General features: G+C 40.5%; 1 protein-coding gene across 1 annotated transcript; it reads left to right on the forward strand.

Moving 5' to 3' along the window:
- Window positions 1–12,564: 12,564 nt before the first annotated feature.
- On the forward strand, window positions 12,565–17,945 carry LOC131240880 (leucine-rich repeat receptor-like serine/threonine-protein kinase BAM3). Its single transcript, XM_058239403.1, has 2 exons — window positions 12,565–15,310; window positions 17,278–17,945. Exons 1-2 carry the CDS (start codon window positions 12,580–12,582, stop codon window positions 17,613–17,615), a joined length of 3,069 nt encoding a protein of 1,022 aa, XP_058095386.1. The 5' UTR covers window positions 12,565–12,579; the 3' UTR covers window positions 17,616–17,945.
- Window positions 17,946–18,284: the final 339 nt, after the last annotated feature.

Consider the following 18,284-nt stretch of genomic DNA (forward strand, 5'->3'; position numbering starts at 1 on the left):
CCAGGTGATATTTCAGATTTTGAGCTATATCGACATGTGGACTTAGATAAGGATTTGTATGCTTGAGTTGCATTTCGCATTGCATGGCCTTGGTATGGCCGACATCATTCATGCTTTGTACCGCATGGCCTTGGTATGGCTAATGGTATTCTTGGCTTTCATCAGCATGTTCTGCATTACTCTGATACTGCATAACTGCATTACCACCTTGAGCATACACTTTCACTACCCTTTAAGCTTTCTATAAGCTTATGCACGACCGTTGCGTGCAGGTGACGTTGGATCGCAGCAGCGCTGAGGCTTGAGCACGTAGCAGATCATTTTGGAGCTTTTGGTCTATCATCATTGTATTTCCCTTTATGCTCATTGTACTTGTAAAGTTTTTGATCATAGTGGAAATGTGATGGCGTTTTTGGTTATTGTTTGTGGGTTGTGCCTTTGGTTATGCTTATTACGAATCAAACTGATGTTGAAAATCCTCTTCGTAGCATCCCAGGATTGGAACCTGGCGAATGGGCGCTAGAAGCCGAGAATGGGGTTCTACGGAGGCTGTCGGCGCCAGATTCGACGATCGAGAATTTTGTGAGCTCGGTTTCCGAGTTTGGGGCGTGACAGATAGTCACATGAGTCGAAGTTGATATTGAATGAAATTCCACACAATATGAGAAACAGAATCCATATGCCCAAATAATACCTGAGAAACAGTAAAGTAAAATAGACCCATGTGAAACAATAGGATAGTTAATAACAGATGATAACATATGTAAAGATATGCACAACAATTCCACATACTACAAGGAATGTGAAAAAAAAAAATCCTCAAATGAATGCACACACACATTGCTTGACAGATGCAAGAAAATGATTCTACAAGCGATTTGTCATGTCTTAAGTTTTCAAGGGTGGGAAAGTGAGAAGCATCTTTTTTGTGAGAATACATGTTACTGTTAATAAAGATTTCATCTCACCAGAACTGGACAGAAAATACACATGGACTCCTTCCAGAAAATGAAAATGGAAGTGTTTCATACAATGATTATTATTGGTACTGTAAATCAAATCTCGGAACTGGATTCTAGGGAAATCCAACAATAGTCAATCCACAATCTGATAAGTGGTAACAAAGAAAGCAGACTGAACTTGACAAGCTATCTTATTGCACTTTGAGATTCAATCAAACTAACTGCCTACTGTGAGTAAACAACAATTCATGAAGAATAATCAGCATCAATTGGAATGAAATTAGTAGAGTATTGTCCAAAATTCAACTTTATGCATATTGAATAAAACCCATATGACAAAATATGCTTAATTAGATAGTCAAATGCTGCGAAGTCGATGTTAAATGAAGTTCATATAATATAGAAAACAGAATCCATATGCTCAAATAATAACTGAGAAACATTAAAGCAAAATTGATAGATGTGAGAAAACATGATACTTAATAACAGATGACAAAGTATACATAGATATTCAGAGAAATTCCACGGATGAAACTGAATGTAACAGATCTGGATACTTAATAATCTTTGCACAAACACACCACTTGATAGATGCAAGTAAATGAATTTGCAAGATATTTGCTATGTCATAAGTTTTCAAGGGTGGAAAAGTGAAGACAAAAAAATTTATAAGAATACATTCTACCCTTATTTGATTTCATCTCAATTGACTTAACAAAAAATACATATAACCTCCTCAGCAAATGAAGATATCAGTGGTCAAGTAATGATTAATATACTTAGTTTAAATAAAGATAATATAACTGGATTCCAAAGAAAACCAACAATAGTAAATCCATCTGAGATCACTGGTAAGAAGAAAATTTAGAAATTGATTTTCAAGTCCAATGGATAGACATATGAGATATACTAATGTAACACTAGAAGTAAGTAAAGACAGATTCATGAAGAACAACAACGGATCGACACCAAGTCAGAGAAAAGACTACATTATCTAACATATGTGATCTACCAAACTGAAGAAACCTAGGTAAAATCAAAATCCTTGAAATATATACAAAGAACCCAACCCCCCCCCCCCCCCCGGATCATGATATTGTAAAGACTTCGACAATCAGAACCCAAAAGCCCAAAACCTGAGAAGCAGTATAGAAGAAAACTTAGACGGCCATGCTCCAACAATAAATCCACCATCGGAGTTATAAGAACTTCAAGAAAAGTCATGTGATGCAGGAAAATACATCACATGTGTATACATCAGATTAAAGCATTAGGAATAACAGGACATCATTCTAAGACCTTTGAAGAAGAAATTCAACAGCACATATATATTTGGACTTCAAACGATGCCATGACAGCCAGCTTGACAGGCTCAAATGCATGACATTTGGGCCTATTTCGCCGGTTGATGAGAGGGATACATCACAAAAAATGAAAATCATTCATGCCCCTCTCAGATGTTAGAGAAATCAACAATTCCTGGAACATGCAAAACATATGCACATGACACAAGGGCGTTTCATGCTCGGGGGCGAGGAAGACAACCTACCTCAGCCTGACCACTCCTTTCAGCTCGTGATGGCAAACCCGGTCATTTGAAAACAGCCATCGCGACCTGAAGGCAGCCTTTATATGGCAATTTCGCGGCAAAAAAACCATCCATCTATCACATCTCCCACCACAAATGCATACCTTGAGAAATCCCATCTTCAGCCCCGTGCGATGGACTGTCGACGGGAGTGAGATGGGATCAAGAAGGGATTGTAATCCACCGATCTATCCAGCCCGGGATTTTGCAATCCCAAATGAAGCTGTCTGAATCTAGCGCGATCTGCAGCAGATCTTCAATCCCTCGCCACCCAAACAGAGACCCATACGGACAGGATGGGACTTCGAAAACCTATCCAACCTACTCCACCCTACTCCATTGCTCCTCGCCCATCCAAACACACCCTTAGGGCCTGTTTGGCCAGTTGCATTAGGCGGGATTAAGGTGGATGGAATCGTAAAAAGTTACAATAAATGCATGTGTAACATATTGTCCTAGATTGGGTATATCCCATATTTTTTAATACTATATTTAGAATGTATGCATTCAAAAATAAATCCTAGGATTTACTTTCAAATTGCATTTGGATTGAACTGGATGAAGCAAAAAATCCGTCACCTGTGAAATTAGTAATTCCTTCTCATACTTTCCAAAACAAGGCACATGTTCCAAAGCCTATATAGTTAATTTCAATCACATCTAACACTCCTTCCAAGCATGCCAATTCGATTTTCAAAGTGGGATTAGCAATGTAATCCCATTTAATACAACTTAATACTCTTATCTAAACCTGCCCTTAGTGGGTGTTACCCTTACTGTCGGGCCCACATTGATGATGTGTTATATATCAACATCGTCCATCCGTTTTTCCAGTCCATTTTAGGATGTGGACCCAAAATTTAACCAGATCCAAATCTCAGGTGTACCACACACTATAGGAAACAATGGCGATTAAATGCTAGCCATTAAAAACTTGCCAACGCCCACCTAAAGAAGATGTGTAATGTTTATTTGCCATCCAACCCGTTGACACGGTCAAACAGATCTGGATAAAAGGAAAAGTACAAATTATCAGCTTGATCCAAAACCTATGGCGCCTTAAAAAGGCTTTTAATTGTCGTTCACCACCTGTTACCGTGGTGTGGTCTACAAGAGATTCGGATGTGCTCAAGTTTTGGCATAACAACATTAAATGAGCTGCAAAATCGGATGGACAGCGTGGATATACAAAAAAAAATCGTCTAGGTGGGCCCCACACAGTAAGTGTAACAATCAACCAGCTAATCCGCTCCCATCCCATTGAACCCCTGTTTTGCTCAGTGCCTAAAGCATCCAAGTCTGTTGCGTCCGCTAAAATCTACTCCGACTATCAGGTTCCAATATCGATGATAGGTTACAAGACCAAAAATCAGCTAGATCCAAAGGTCACATGGGCCACACCACATGGAACAATGGAGATGGGATGCCATCATGCCAACCAAAGGCATGGTGTTTATTTTTCCGTTAAACCCATCAATCGGGTGTAACTCACCAGATGAATAGAAGATACAAAAATCAGCCACATAAACCTCAAGCGGATCATCACCGTTTGAACTTAGCAGCTGTAGGAGAAATTTTACATTTTTCTCATTTGTGTGGCCCATATGATTTTTAAATCAGGTATATCTCATGTAATGGTTCTTACCTGATGGACGGAGTGGATTGCACATACAACATGGTGTACCCCACATAGCTTGGATGTTTTACGCGCTGCGTAAAACCGGTCTTGTGGGCGATTCCGCATGTGTTTTGATGCTAAACGAAGTGAATGGCCTGTGTGTGACACCACAGAGGTGTATAACGCAACCAATCTACACCCTATCATGTATGCCACCGTGGATCCTAGAAGTCTATCATATGGGGCCCACACTTTAAATGATCTAGACCAAAAATAAGACTCTTCCATCCATCAATTAGGGTACAGCAATAGAAACTGTCGGATGGTCTAAAACAGCTTAGCAAGTTTATTCGTACGCTCATTTGTATCATAAACTGTAGCCTGTCTGTTTCTCTCAAACGGTCTTATTTTTGGCGATACCATTTAACAGCTGAGACTCACATGATGGACGTCTTGGATCTCATACCCGTGTGCAAATCTGACACGTGTGGCAGCGTTATAGATAGTGTGCCTTGTACATGCCTATAGTCATGGTAAATTTCAACGTAATATATCGCTTTTGGAAAGTAAACAAGACGACGAAAAATCACATCAGGAATCTTTAGACGAGAGTAGCAATTCCACGTGTGTGGAAGCTAGAAAATCAACGACCGAGATTCGATACGTATTTGAGCTCATGCAAAAGGCATGATATTACAAAAGAAGCGGGAAAACCCTTAATCTGTTGGGAATTATTTCATACTGTGGCAGTGCCTGGCGCTCGATACTCATGCACTCGGAACTTAGCTCAAAATAAACCAACTACATTGTGGAAATCAACGTTCTTAAATCACATGCCCAAAACTAGACTGGTTGAATAATCCTAACCGCTGATTCAAGGGCAATTGTTTGTTGAAATAGGAACCGTTAGGATTTTTTTTCCTTTTTAACCGTCCACTAGATCTCCACCAATCCGATGGGTAGATCAATCAATTGAACATGATTTTTTGTCTATGATATATCTACACTCGGACCCATAATTCAGACCGTTTAATTTCAATCACTTACTACCAAATTTACAGTTTCTATCTAATTTTTAAGTGCATGTGTACTATCCTGACAGGGTATCAAATGCTCCATTTTTTTGGGGTGTTCTCTCTCCTTTCCTTCCATTGAATCTGTGATTCTGTAGTTTATCCTTTTGAATCTGTGATTGATAGGAAAATAAGTAAATTCTAAATGATCCGGACCATTCATCAGGTGGGGCCCACCATGAAGATGCCCTGGCCAAAATTCAGCCCAGTCTGATCCATGAAAAAGCTGATGATTCAATTTGATTTTGTAAATCCTCATTGGCATTTTTGGGTGTTGTTTGGAAGTCACAATCTTCTTTGCCTTTCTGAATTATTTTTATTAGAATGCGGTGTATTCGATTTTGTGTGTTCCCCACTCCATTCAAACAGGCATTTTAGGTCCTGATGCATGAGAAGGGGAACAATCATCTGATGCATCCATTCCATATAAACGGTTCCATTATTCGCTGATCCACTCCGTTGATTGGATGGGCTGCACTTGGATTGAGTACGCCCTGAATCTTTTCCAGGTTGGATGATTCTATCCAGTCAATGTAGACCGTTGTATGGCATTGGTCCAACGGTTAGGGTTCTCTAATTACCTCAAAGATTTTTTTACCTAGTAGCGAACCATTGGGTGTTCCTTCAAATCAACGGTCTGGATCCCCAATCCATGGGTCTTACATGAACATACTGGCACATCAGGACACTGCTCATCCGCGTGTACTTCATGACCGTATATTTCCGGAAACGGATTGGCTACTCCCCCTGACACCAGCCAATGGCTGATGGTCGGTGCTCTGTGGGGCCCACCATGATGTATGTGTTTCATCCATGCCGTCCATATATTTTTACAGAACATTCTACAGTATGAGACAAAAAATGAGTATACCCAATGTCAATTAGACCACATTACAGGAAACAGTGTTGAATGAGCGTGGACCATTAAAAACATTTTCAGGGCCATAAAAGTTTTGGATCAAGTTGATTTTCGTTTTTTACCTTCATCTGGACCTGTATGACCTAATCAACAGATTGGATGTCAAATAAACAGTACAGTGGGCCTTAGGAGGATTTTAATGGTGGATATCCAATCAATGTTGTTTTAATGTGGTGTGGTCCAACTGAGATTTATATACCTCTCATTTTTGGTATAAAGCCCTAAAATGATCTGTAAAAATGGATGAACAGAATGGATGAAACATATACATAATGGTGGGGCCCATAGAGTACCGACCACCAGCCACGGGGCTGGTGTCAGGGGGAGTAGCCAATCCGTTTCCTATATTTCCTTTCCCTCTCATCACGGATCCATCCATGTCAACGGAATCCTGACCGTCTATTCCAGTGGTTAAATCAATCCGTTCAAGATGGACGATTCCTATAATCCTACCATCTATAGACATGTGGGTCCACGGACACTCATGGTATAGTGCGAGTTACGACAAAAAAAAAAGGACCTGAAGACAGAGATTTCTCTCGTGCACAAGCACAAGCATGTGAACAGTGACATGCACGGGAACACAATCAATCAAACGTACATAAATGATAAAAGTGAAATGTGGTAGATGGGATATAGGTGCAACCAATCTACCAGCCGGTTAGTGGGCCTAAAATCTGCAGGGGAATGGACAGCCATCCACAGCTCAGCTAATAAAGGAGTGACACTGAGTGTAGATCAACCAATGGCCCACCTCTTTGCAACCCACTTAAAATATTCGTTGCACATTTGGAATTTCCTCCTCATGCATTCCACCTCTGCATATTCTCTCAATACCCTTAGGTGGGACCCACTGCAAAGGGACCTTCAAAAACTTCACGATCCTTTAATATGAGAAACTAACGCGAGTGAGATGGTGGAGGGCCATCGCCACAGACCAACCAGCGTGGCCCACATCTACTAATCTGGAATTTCCATTAATGGTAGGCCATCCTGGTCATATCATGTCCAGACAATATCTGTGGTCCACTCACCCAACGGACCATACTTATATGACAAAAATGGACGATTAGAAATAAAAATGACCAAATTCCATTTTCAATGTATTATTGTGGTTCCATTTTTGTGCGTACGTGTCTAATCTTTTTTCCAATCTACGTTCACGATGGTCTCAGTCAAAGGAATGGACCAGATCTTTCAACCGTATGCCACAGTGACACGTGCCGTCTCCATTGGACTCACGCGAGTCCCTGGTTCAAATTCCTCGTGAGCAGGTTATTTGATACTCTGTCAGCGTATATGGCTTGATACGCACGCACATAGAACTTGTACACGTGTCAAAAATTAACTCCATTTTTTTTTTGTACACACGCACACACACCCCATAGGCTCACGCTGGTGGAATTTCACCACCTATGGGTACTCGAACCCTTGACCGAGAGTTGAAACTCCAATTAAACCGTCTAAATCGTATAGCCCGCTACTGCTAATTCACATCCTTGAAATCAGATTGTTTAGAGCAATCCTAATCTCTGATTAGGATATGCATGTTTGTTGAGATAATACCATTAGCTATTTTCCATTTCCAACCGTCCAATTAATGTCCACCAATCAGACATGAAATAATATTTTATTCATGATACAACTAATCTTGGATCATAAATGAGGAAGCTTGATTTAAAATACCCTTATAGGAAGTATTCAATTTCTAAGTGTCTGTGCATCAACCATCACCCTCAGCCAGCGTATCAAAATTTTCTCTTCCCCCTAGCTAAAGTATCTAAAGTGGGAGCTGGGGTGCGTACTTTAAAACCAGTCTCCTTTCCCTTTTTCTTTTCTTTTTCAGTGTAGTCTAAAGCAAGGTTCCTATTTGTACGCAGATCTGAATACGATGGTCCCGCAGAAGAAGGCAGTCAGTCAGTCAATGCAGATTAAAGGAGGTGCACATATTAAAATGATCCAGCATCTTATTATACTATTGCCATGAGAAATGATTACGTAGATCAAACTATACACGGATGTTTTGTGTATAGTCGATCAGCCACATTTGATGGCTAAAACGGTCTTGGAACCATCATGAAGATCGATTTGGGTTTATGTTTATGAAATAGCATTTATAAGTGTATTTAAGTTCGTTTGAGTGCAATATACTTACATGCACACATACACAGTCAGACACACTCAAATGCACTTAAACACACTTAAGGAGTTGTTTGGCATCATAGATTTCAGGAGATTTGAGAGGATTTTCTTAAAGAGGTTTGAAATCTACTGTGAAAGCTTAGATTACATTTAAAATCTTTTCAAGAGTTATGTGTGTAACATGTGTCACTAGACTATTAAACTATTGGCCCATTAATGATATCTCAAAATAATTAAATTATCAATTGCATCACTATAATTACTTTAATATGATGATCAATGTCATCCAAATATTGTCCATGTAAATCAATTGTTAAAAGTAGTTGGTTAGGAACTAGACGTGATCTTGTGCTTGTGGCCCATTCGAGAGTGAAAATTTCATCATTTTCAGGCAAAGTGTATATTTCAGCGGGCTTATTACAACCATTGTGTCAAACATTATAAATGTTCATAAATTAGAAATATTAAAGTCGATTTAGTAATTAAATTCAAACCCTTCTAAATGTACCATGCATAGCCACTTTTAGACTAAAGTTGATTATGACTACAGGGTGCCAAACACAATTAGTGAATTTCCAATCTAGGGGTTCCAAATCCACACTCCAAACAGCCCTTAGACACACATCATTTACCGAGAAAGCTTTGCATTAGAGCTAGGCTCTTTGGGATAATAGCTAGCCAGCATGGCGACTATCTTTCATAAATGGATGAGGGATAATCAACTATACACCAAATGATGGTGTATGATTTATGGACCTGATAAGGCTCTTCTTATTATTGTTCCTCCTCTTCTTCTTTTTTTTTTTTTTTTCATTTTTATTATTTATTATTACTCATCATCATCAAAGTGGATATTGCCATTCCACTATTTCCCCACTAAGAGGAGATTTGGTATTTAAAATTAGTATAATCTTGACCATGGACAATTCAATGATCATGTGTACTGGGCCCCACTAATGTGAGTTGATGATGTTAACCAATGCCAGAATGAATAAGCTGATATCATCATTGTCATAATTATGGCTAAGCCTTTTTCCCTACTTATTAGGATTGGCTACACGAATCTTGTTTCGCTGCCGTATATCATTAGTTTAGGCTCTTATGGCGTAAAGGAGGGTCATGTCCCGCATTAAACTTGGTCGCCAGCCTTAAAGCTTGGGCACAGCTTTTTCTTATGAATTCGCCTGGTCATGGATCATATGATATATGTAAGTATACATGTATTTTGATTGGTGCCATTAAGAGAGGGTAATGATCCACACAAGCCTTTATTAAAGTAACTTCTTATGTTAAGTTATCAAGTTACTTAAAAAAAAAACTTAAGTTAGTTTGGTAAGTACCATTATAAAAGTAATTTATATGATAAAAGTAATGTGTGTGTGTGTGTGTGTGTGTAAACATTTCTACTTATCTTTCTCCTTCATGTGATGGATGGGGCATATCAAAGGAGGCCTCACATGATAGGCGGTCCACATCAAAGGTGGGGACCACATGATGGAGGGTCCACATCAAAGGTAGGTCTCATATTATGGATGAATCACATCAAGGTGAGCCCACATGATGGATCGTACGCATCAAAGGTAGACGCCTCTAATGATAAATGAAATGATCTGCATCCAAACGGATGCCACATGACGGACAATAACATTAAAGGTAGGCCCTACATGATGGATAACTCATATCAAGTTGATCCGCACAGCAAAGGTTAACTCCTAATTAGGGTTGTCAACGTGTTGGGCCTGGGATAAGTCTCGATCCGGATCTTGAATTGTTTTGAGCTAGGTTGAGCTTGGCTCATTGACACCCCTACTCCTAATGATGGTAGGCCCACATCCAAGGCAGGCCTCGCATGATCGTCACCTCACATTGAAGGCAGGGCCCATGTGATGGATGATCCACATTAAAGGTGGGCTCCACAAGATGAGCGGTAGATATTAAAGGTGGGCACTACACGAGGACAGTTCACGTTAAAAGTCAACCCCTAATGATGAATGACCGACATCCAAGGCGACTCCGCACGATGAATGACCCACTTTGATGTTGAGCCCTGCATGATGGAAATCCACATTAATGGTGGGCACACATGATGAATCGCCCACATCCAAGTTAGGCCCCACATGATGGATAGGTTAAATTGAAGGTAGGCCTTGTAAAGTAAACCGTCCATGTTAAATGTAGGCCCCACACGTTGGACAATTCACGTTGAATATATGGCCAATGTAGGCAACTATAATGAACAGTACACATGATCTATAATAGATAACAAAGAAAGATCAACCTTGAGAAATAAATACTTACATGGTGTTGAAAACCAAACAAACTTAAAAGTATGATGTTATTTAAAGGTAACTCACGTGAAGTATATAACTTACTATCCAAACACCTCTAAAACTCAATTATAAACTATCTCTATCAACGAATTGATGGGCCATGATTTGGACTAGCAATAGCTCAAAATCCAACGAATCAAATGATTCCAGTCAGTGAGCTTTTTGATCGACTGCTATTGGAGAGCATAGAACATCCAACTGCTTCCATTATAGAGAGTGGCCCATTCAAGAGTTGACATGAATTGGATAAGGTGACTGAATAGATATCTGCATCGATCAGACAGTACGGATGGTACACAGAGTTTATAGTAGATGGACGTGATCGATCCCTCTTGTTAATTTAATAAGACTCGGGTGCACTACATTGGGATCGATCGGCCTCTTTTAATTTCAGGCTAGACTGCTAGTTTTCCACTACTTGAATATTGGTGAAAACTAATCAAACGTTTGGTCGGGCTTGGATTTTCAATCCTCAAGTCGACCATAATCTCACCCAAGTTGGGTTGAATAGTCGGGAATCTGGCCTTATATGAGGTATGTATACATGTGAGTTCTGACTCACATACATCATATAAATGCAAAATCATGGCCCAAATAAACAATAGGGTTCATACAAGTTTTACATGAGTGAATTTATTTATTTTCAATAGCTATCCTTTAGATTTTAATATAAAGGTGAACTTAGAATATTGAAAAAATTGTTAATTTATTCTGATAATGTTATTTTGGTAATTATATGTGCTACTTAAATGAATTATTTTATGTTTAGATGTTTTACTTTAGGTAAAAGTTTACTTATTATATACATTAATCTAACTCGACTAAATTCAAACCATTTTGACTTGACCTATCTTGAATTTTGTTAGGATTGTCTATGGATTGTCTTGGATTAAGGTGGTTGCTTTGGATTAAGTTGGGTTGGGTTGAATTGGGTTGGGTCTTAGGCTGATTTTTCTTAAGGTTGAGTCAGGTTAAACAAATATTACCTGCCTAAGTTGCACCTAATTCAGACCTATGTATGCCATGGTCATATGATGGACCCAACTCTGGATGGAGTGGATTGCTGACTCAATTATGGATGGAGCATGATATAAAAATTGCATCAAGAAGATATATTAAGTACTTGATCTTTCCTTTGGAATTTGGACCACTTACTATTTTACCCTTACCCATCCAATTGATAGCCATTTAATGGATGGTGTAGATTGCTTGATAAGTATGGATTTGGAGATATGTTCCATCCACAATGGGACCCACATTTTGGAAGGTTTGGATAGGCCTGCATCAGTGCCACATGCAAGTATGAGTCATTAACATTTTTTAAATTGTGCAAAACTAACATTGGAGCCAGTTATCCATCACTGTTTAGATTTTAAAAGCAGCTAAGATTAGTGATTTTCTCACCATATCATACATGGTGGTGACCCTTCCACATTACACATGACATATGCACACACCAGTCCAGACCGTCCAGATCTTGTAATCCACTGTGAATGGAGCATATACAAAATAAAATAAATAAATAAAAAATCACTGATAGGAAGATGGTGACAGTTAATCTGCGGTCCAAATTCAACAGGCAGAATCAGATTTTAAGTTGATCTTATGAGCGTGACTTCAGCCTATGTAACATTTGCAATGGTAGCCCTCGATATGGACAGCCTAGATCTACCTGCATATATGGCACCAAGTTGCCAGAATTTAATAAAATTGTGGCAAACTCACATTGGATTCCAACTCATACATCACCTTTTATCCAGCGGCTCGCACAGACATCTTTAATCCACACAATGCTTTTGCTTTTGTTTTTGTTTCATCAAAAGCAAAGGAAAGAAATCAAAGAAAATGAAAAGACAGAGAAAATAAAAAGGCATTGCTCATTTTAACAGCATCCAAGGCTCTCTCTCTCTCTCTCTCTCTCTCTCTCTCTCTCTCTCTCTCTCTCAAATGCTGACTGAAGAATCCTTCTTTTCTTCTTCATTACAACAGAGTAGAGAGTGTTGTGGAAGTAGGAATCACATTACCCAAACCACAGAGCTTCCCATGGCTGTTTCTGTCATGAAGCTTCTCTTCCTTTCTTCTTTCCTTCTTCTTTTCGTTCCCTCTTCTTCTTCTTCCTCGAATTTTCCGCGTAATTCATCTCTCTCCACCCAAGCTTCAATCTTGATTTCTCTCAAGCAATCCTTACTCACCCAGAATTCATCTTTCGATGGTTGGAATGAATCAAACTACACATCCCTCTGCTCATGGACTGGCATCCGGTGCGATCGCACTGGTCGGTCTGTAGTTTCAATTGACATTTCGAATTCAAACTTCTCTGGCACTTTCCCGCCGATAATTTCCGAACTTAGAAGCCTTTCACACCTCTCTGTTGCTGGTAACCACTTCATTGGCACATTCCCGCCTGAAATTCGAAATCTAACAAGCCTCAGATTCCTCAATATATCCAACAACGAGTTCAATGGGAGTTTGAGCTTGGACATCTCTCAATTGAAGTCCCTCGAGGTGTTGGATGCTTACGACAACAACTTCGATGGGTCTCTCCCTTCGGGCTTACCAGAGCTGGAAAAGCTGCGGCATTTGGATTTTGGCGGGAATTACTTCTCGGGTAGGATTCCTTCCAGCTATGGAGGTTTCAAGGAGCTAAGCTATCTGTCTCTTGCAGGAAATGATTTGGGTGGTTTAATACCTGCCGAGCTTGGTAATCTCACTAGTCTAAAACAGCTCTACTTAGGCTATTTCAATGACTTTGATGGAGGAATCCCGCCAGATTTAGGAAAGCTCATCAATCTAGTCCATCTAGACCTGGCCAACTGTGGATTAGACGGTCTGATTCCTCCTGAATTGGGCCATCTAAAGAAATTGGACACTCTCTTCTTACAGACGAATCAGCTCAGCGGCCCAATTCCGCCCCAAATCAGCAATCTGAGCAGCTTGAAATCTCTTGATCTTTCAAATAACCTGCTGACGGGAGAGATCCCGGTCGAATTCTTGGATCTCCAGGAGCTGATGCTGTTGAACCTATTCATCAATAGGCTTCATGGGGAGATTCCTAATTTCATTGCGGACCTGCCCAAGCTGGAGGTCTTGAAGCTCTGGCAGAACAATTTCACTGGCACCATCCCTCCTAAGCTTGGACAGAACGGGAGGCTGACGGAACTCGATCTTTCTAGCAATAAGCTAACAGGTCTAGTCCCAAGATCTCTCTGCTCTGGTAGGAAGCTGAAGATCCTGATCTTGCTCAACAACTTCCTATTCGGCCCACTGCCTGAAGATCTTGGAAAGTGCAGAACGCTTTCGAGAGTTCGAATGGGGCAGAACTACTTGAGTGGTTCGATCCCACATGGTTTTCTCTTCTTGCCAGAGCTATTACTCATGGAATTGCAGAACAACTACCTTTCTGGAAAAATTTCCGGACAACCCATGAAGGTTCCTTCTAAGCTAGTCCAGTTGAATCTTTCGAACAATCGCCAATTTGGGTCTCTTCCTTCTTCCATTGGAAGCTTCTCAAGTTTGCAGATGCTTCTTCTGAGTGGAAATCAGTTCACTGGCGGAATTCCATCTGAATTGGGTCTGTTGAAGCATGTATGGAAGATAGATATGAGTAGAAATAACTTCTCCGGTAGAATCCCGTCGGAGATAGGAAACTGCCCATTGCTGACTTACCTGGATTTGAGCCAAAACCAGCTTGGTGGCCCAATTCCAGTTCACATCACTCAAATTCATATACTCAATTACCTCAATGTTTCATGGAACTGCTTAAACCAGAGCATTCCAAAGGAAATTGGGAGTATGAAAAGCCTAACATCGGCGGATTTCTCCCACAATGATTTCTCTGGCCGGATACCTGAAAATGGGCAGTTTGCCTACTTGAATTCCACTTCCTTCGAAGGAAATCCCCATCTGTGTGGGTCCTACTTGAATCCATGCAACTACTCATCAACCTCTCCATTGCAGCTTGAAAGGCAGAACGGTGTAAAATCTCAAGGCCCCAGCAAATTCAAGCTCATATTCGCATTCGGCCTACTGGCATGCTCGTTGGTTTTTGCCACGGCGGCAATCATCAAAGCCCGGTCAGCGGCAAAGAGAAATTCAAAGACATGGAAGCTCACTGCATTCCAGAAGCTGGGATTTGGATCTGACGATATTCTGGAATGCTTGAAAGATGAGAACATTATAGGCAGAGGAGGAGCTGGGATTGTTTATAAAGGAACAATGCCTAATGGAGAAGAAGTTGCAGTGAAAAGGCTGTTGGGAATAAGCAAAGGGTCTTCTCATGACAATGGATTCTCCGCCGAAATTCAAACATTGGGGAGGATCCGGCACCGGAACATCGTCCGGCTGATAGCGTTCTGCTCGAACAAGGAAACCAAATTGCTGGTCTATGAGTACATGCCGAATGGAAGCTTGGGCGAAGTTCTTCATGGGAAGAAAGGCGGCCATTTGAAATGGGATGTCCGGCTGAAAATTGCGATGGAAGCAGCCAAGGGACTCTGTTATCTGCACCATGACTGTTGCCCTCTGATACTTCACAGGGATGTGAAATCCAACAACATTCTACTCAATTCCAATTTCGAAGCTCATGTTGCTGATTTCGGCCTAGCAAAGTTCTTGCAGGACACCGGCACGTCCGAGTGCATGTCCGCCATCGCCGGATCCTATGGTTACATCGCTCCTGGTACGTATTTTCTTTAATTAACAATGTTGGTTTTTCTTTTTCCATGAATTGAATTATTTTGATCTTTCGTTCTATGATGATTATAGGAAAATGAGACTGAATCTAATAGAAAGCTTTCTATGGTACAAAAATGTCTAAGTGCGTTTTAAGTGCATCTAAGGGCATGTTTGGGTGCCTCTTAGATTAGTTTTAGTAATTGCAATTAACTAAAATGAGATGAATTCATCTATTCAGTGGCATCCAAACAGATTATAAATGTGCCTGAATATAGTTTGTAAGTGTGTTTAAGTACATCCGAGTGCATTTAACTTGCATACTTGATTGGTATGCCATCACTGTAAACTTGATGCCCTAGTCTTTCACACCTCACACCACCAGAGAAATATTGAGAAATACGAAGATGGGAATGGAAGCTTCAGTCGTATGTAGTCTTGGGTACGCAAACCTGTTTATATAGCCTAGAGGCTTGAAGAGTTTGTAACCCGTGGAAACTACTCTACCTAAGGCTCACACGAATTTGGTAATTTTAGTTTGCACCATACCTTATTTTAGATTAATTACAACTGAGTGGGGTCCACCGGTACTCTCAATCATACTATACAACCTTTAAGGCAATCCAAACCGTTCATCAAATAAGGCTCGCCTTATAAAATTCTTTAAAGAGATTGAAATAGAGCTGGACTTTCTTTGATGATTAGACGGGAATGTGAATCCGTACACAGTACACAATCTAGTGGGTCCAATCATGAATGGGCTGTCATTCGAAATTGCACCTATCTGACAATCCTGACCGTTCAGTTTCTTCTTTATTATGCACTAAATACCGACCATTAACCAATTCCGTTTTCTATGTGCATCTTTAATTATCTATAATCCATAGTAGGGCCCACTAGAAAGAAGGTCATCAACCTTAGTGTAAAAACACACATGACGCATGCAAGTTTCCTTACCATCTCATATTAATCAGACAGTGGTTGGAAATGGGCCCGGATGGAATCCCCATCTTCATAATGTAAAAGAAAGTGAGACCCACTTCACCACGTACGGTATAAGATTCACCCATAGCGAAGCTTGACTATAGCTGTTTTCAAATTAGCTCACGTCCCCGCCTATTGAAAGTCTGGATTGAATAGAAAATGTATTTGGTGGGTGAAGGTGGGAAGCTTTTATCATGTGTAGCAGTGCATGAAAGAATGCCAGCTCAAAGCAACCTTCTCCTTTTGCTTTTATGTGTGGACAGTGTTTGGGTGAGCTTTTGCTTTGTCTTGGAAACCGAAAACCATGAACATTCAAAACTATCAATGGCAGCCTTTTTTTGACTGAAACCCATAATTCTCCTAATAACAAACCTAAGAATCCAAACGCTGTTCTAGAGAATCTTGATTGGGATCTAAAGCTTTCCTATCTTATTTTCCCTAACCCCAGAAACAAAAAAGAAAAAGAAAAAGAAAAAGAAAAAACACGTCGATTGACATAAAGTATATATAACGGCCTTTGCTTTGTAAGACCTCTCTACTGTTGCTGTTGCTTTCCTGGAAATGCAAGGAAAAGGGTACGTGATTGATTACAGGAGGGCGGGTCCACTACAGAGCTTTTGCAGGTTAAGCTTGGCTTACAAGCAATGTGTGTGGCCCACCTTGATGTCTTCAGGTGGGACACAGCTTGTAGTGTGGGTGTGGGTGTGGGTGTGGCCCACCTGAGAGCAATTAAGATTTTCTACATTGAATGTTTTTAGGCCATGGCCCATCTATGGTAGGCCAATCAATTGCATATCATTCACAATTTTACTTTTAACCATCCATTCAGTATCCATCACTCTAATGATTATGATTGCTGGATCAGTACAATTTAAGATATATGATCCATCCACAATGTGGCCCACAATTTGAATGGTCTGGATATCTCCACCATTTGTCATTTAGACATAATTGTTTAATTTAATTAATTAATTTTTTTTTCATGTACAGAGTACGCCTACACATTGAAGGTAGACGAGAAGAGTGACGTGTACAGCTTTGGAGTGGTTCTGTTAGAGCTCTTAACGGGTAGAAGACCCGTCGGGGATTTCGAAGAAGAAGGGTTGGATATCGTCCAGTGGGCCAAGATGAATACGAACTGGATCAAAGAAGGTGTGGTCAAGATCTTAGATCAACGGTTGAGCGATGTCCCGTTGGATGAAGCAATGCAAGTGTTCTTTGTTGGAATGCTCTGCGTGCAGGAACAGAGCGTCGAGAGGCCCACCATGAGAGAAGTGGTCCAGATGCTCGCTCAGGCAAAACAATCACACCCATTCCATGTAGCATGATGTTTCATCATCTACCGTTGGTTATCTGACAACACCTCTCAGACTCTGTTCTGCCTAGGTACATCTGTAGCCCTTGGATTGCAACGACCCATGATTTTCCTGTGGTTCGTGAGACTGTGGTTAGGAAGATAGGATTTGCATCGGGACATGTTCGTTTTTTGGTCCATAAATCGAGTGGTCCTCTTTCTCTTGAGAAAGCACTAGAGGCACCCCGGTGCAGGTTAGCACGTAGCAGTTGTTTACATTTGGTAACGGTCTTATATATGGAACGTTATTCGGATTTGTTACCGAAAAAGTGAGTATTTTGTTATGGAGAGCTGATTTGTTGCACTTGGATGAGATCTAAACCGTTGATTTCGTATTTTCTATTGTCAATGGTCGGTGATCCGAAAATCACAATGTATGGATTATCCTGTCCCTTTAATTGGTGGGGTACGCATGAGAATACTAAAAGACAATCAGCAACGGCTCCCATTAAGCGAAGAAAGGGAAAGGCTTTTTTATTTGATGGTTAAGATATTCAAATTAGGGGCCAATCAACGGTGGAGCCCACAGGATGCGTGTCCAATCTTCGGACACGTGTCCTACGTTTCTATTACACGATCTGGGGCACGAAAATGCCGTTCCAGAGGCAGGTTGCTTAAGAATCCTGCTCTCCCCTACACGTGC

Source organism: Magnolia sinica, chromosome 3 (assembly GCF_029962835.1).
Source record: "Magnolia sinica isolate HGM2019 chromosome 3, MsV1, whole genome shotgun sequence".
NCBI lineage: Eukaryota > Viridiplantae > Streptophyta > Magnoliopsida > Magnoliales > Magnoliaceae > Magnolia > Magnolia sinica.

Coding starts and splice junctions, on each gene's coding strand:
- LOC131240880 (XM_058239403.1), top strand. CDS start 12,580: ATGCTGACTGAAGAATCCTTCTTTTCTTCTTCATTACAACAGAGTAGA. Junction 15,311..17,277: donor CTATGGTTACATCGCTCCTG/GTACGTATTTTC, acceptor TTTCATGTACAG/AGTACGCCTACACATTGAAG.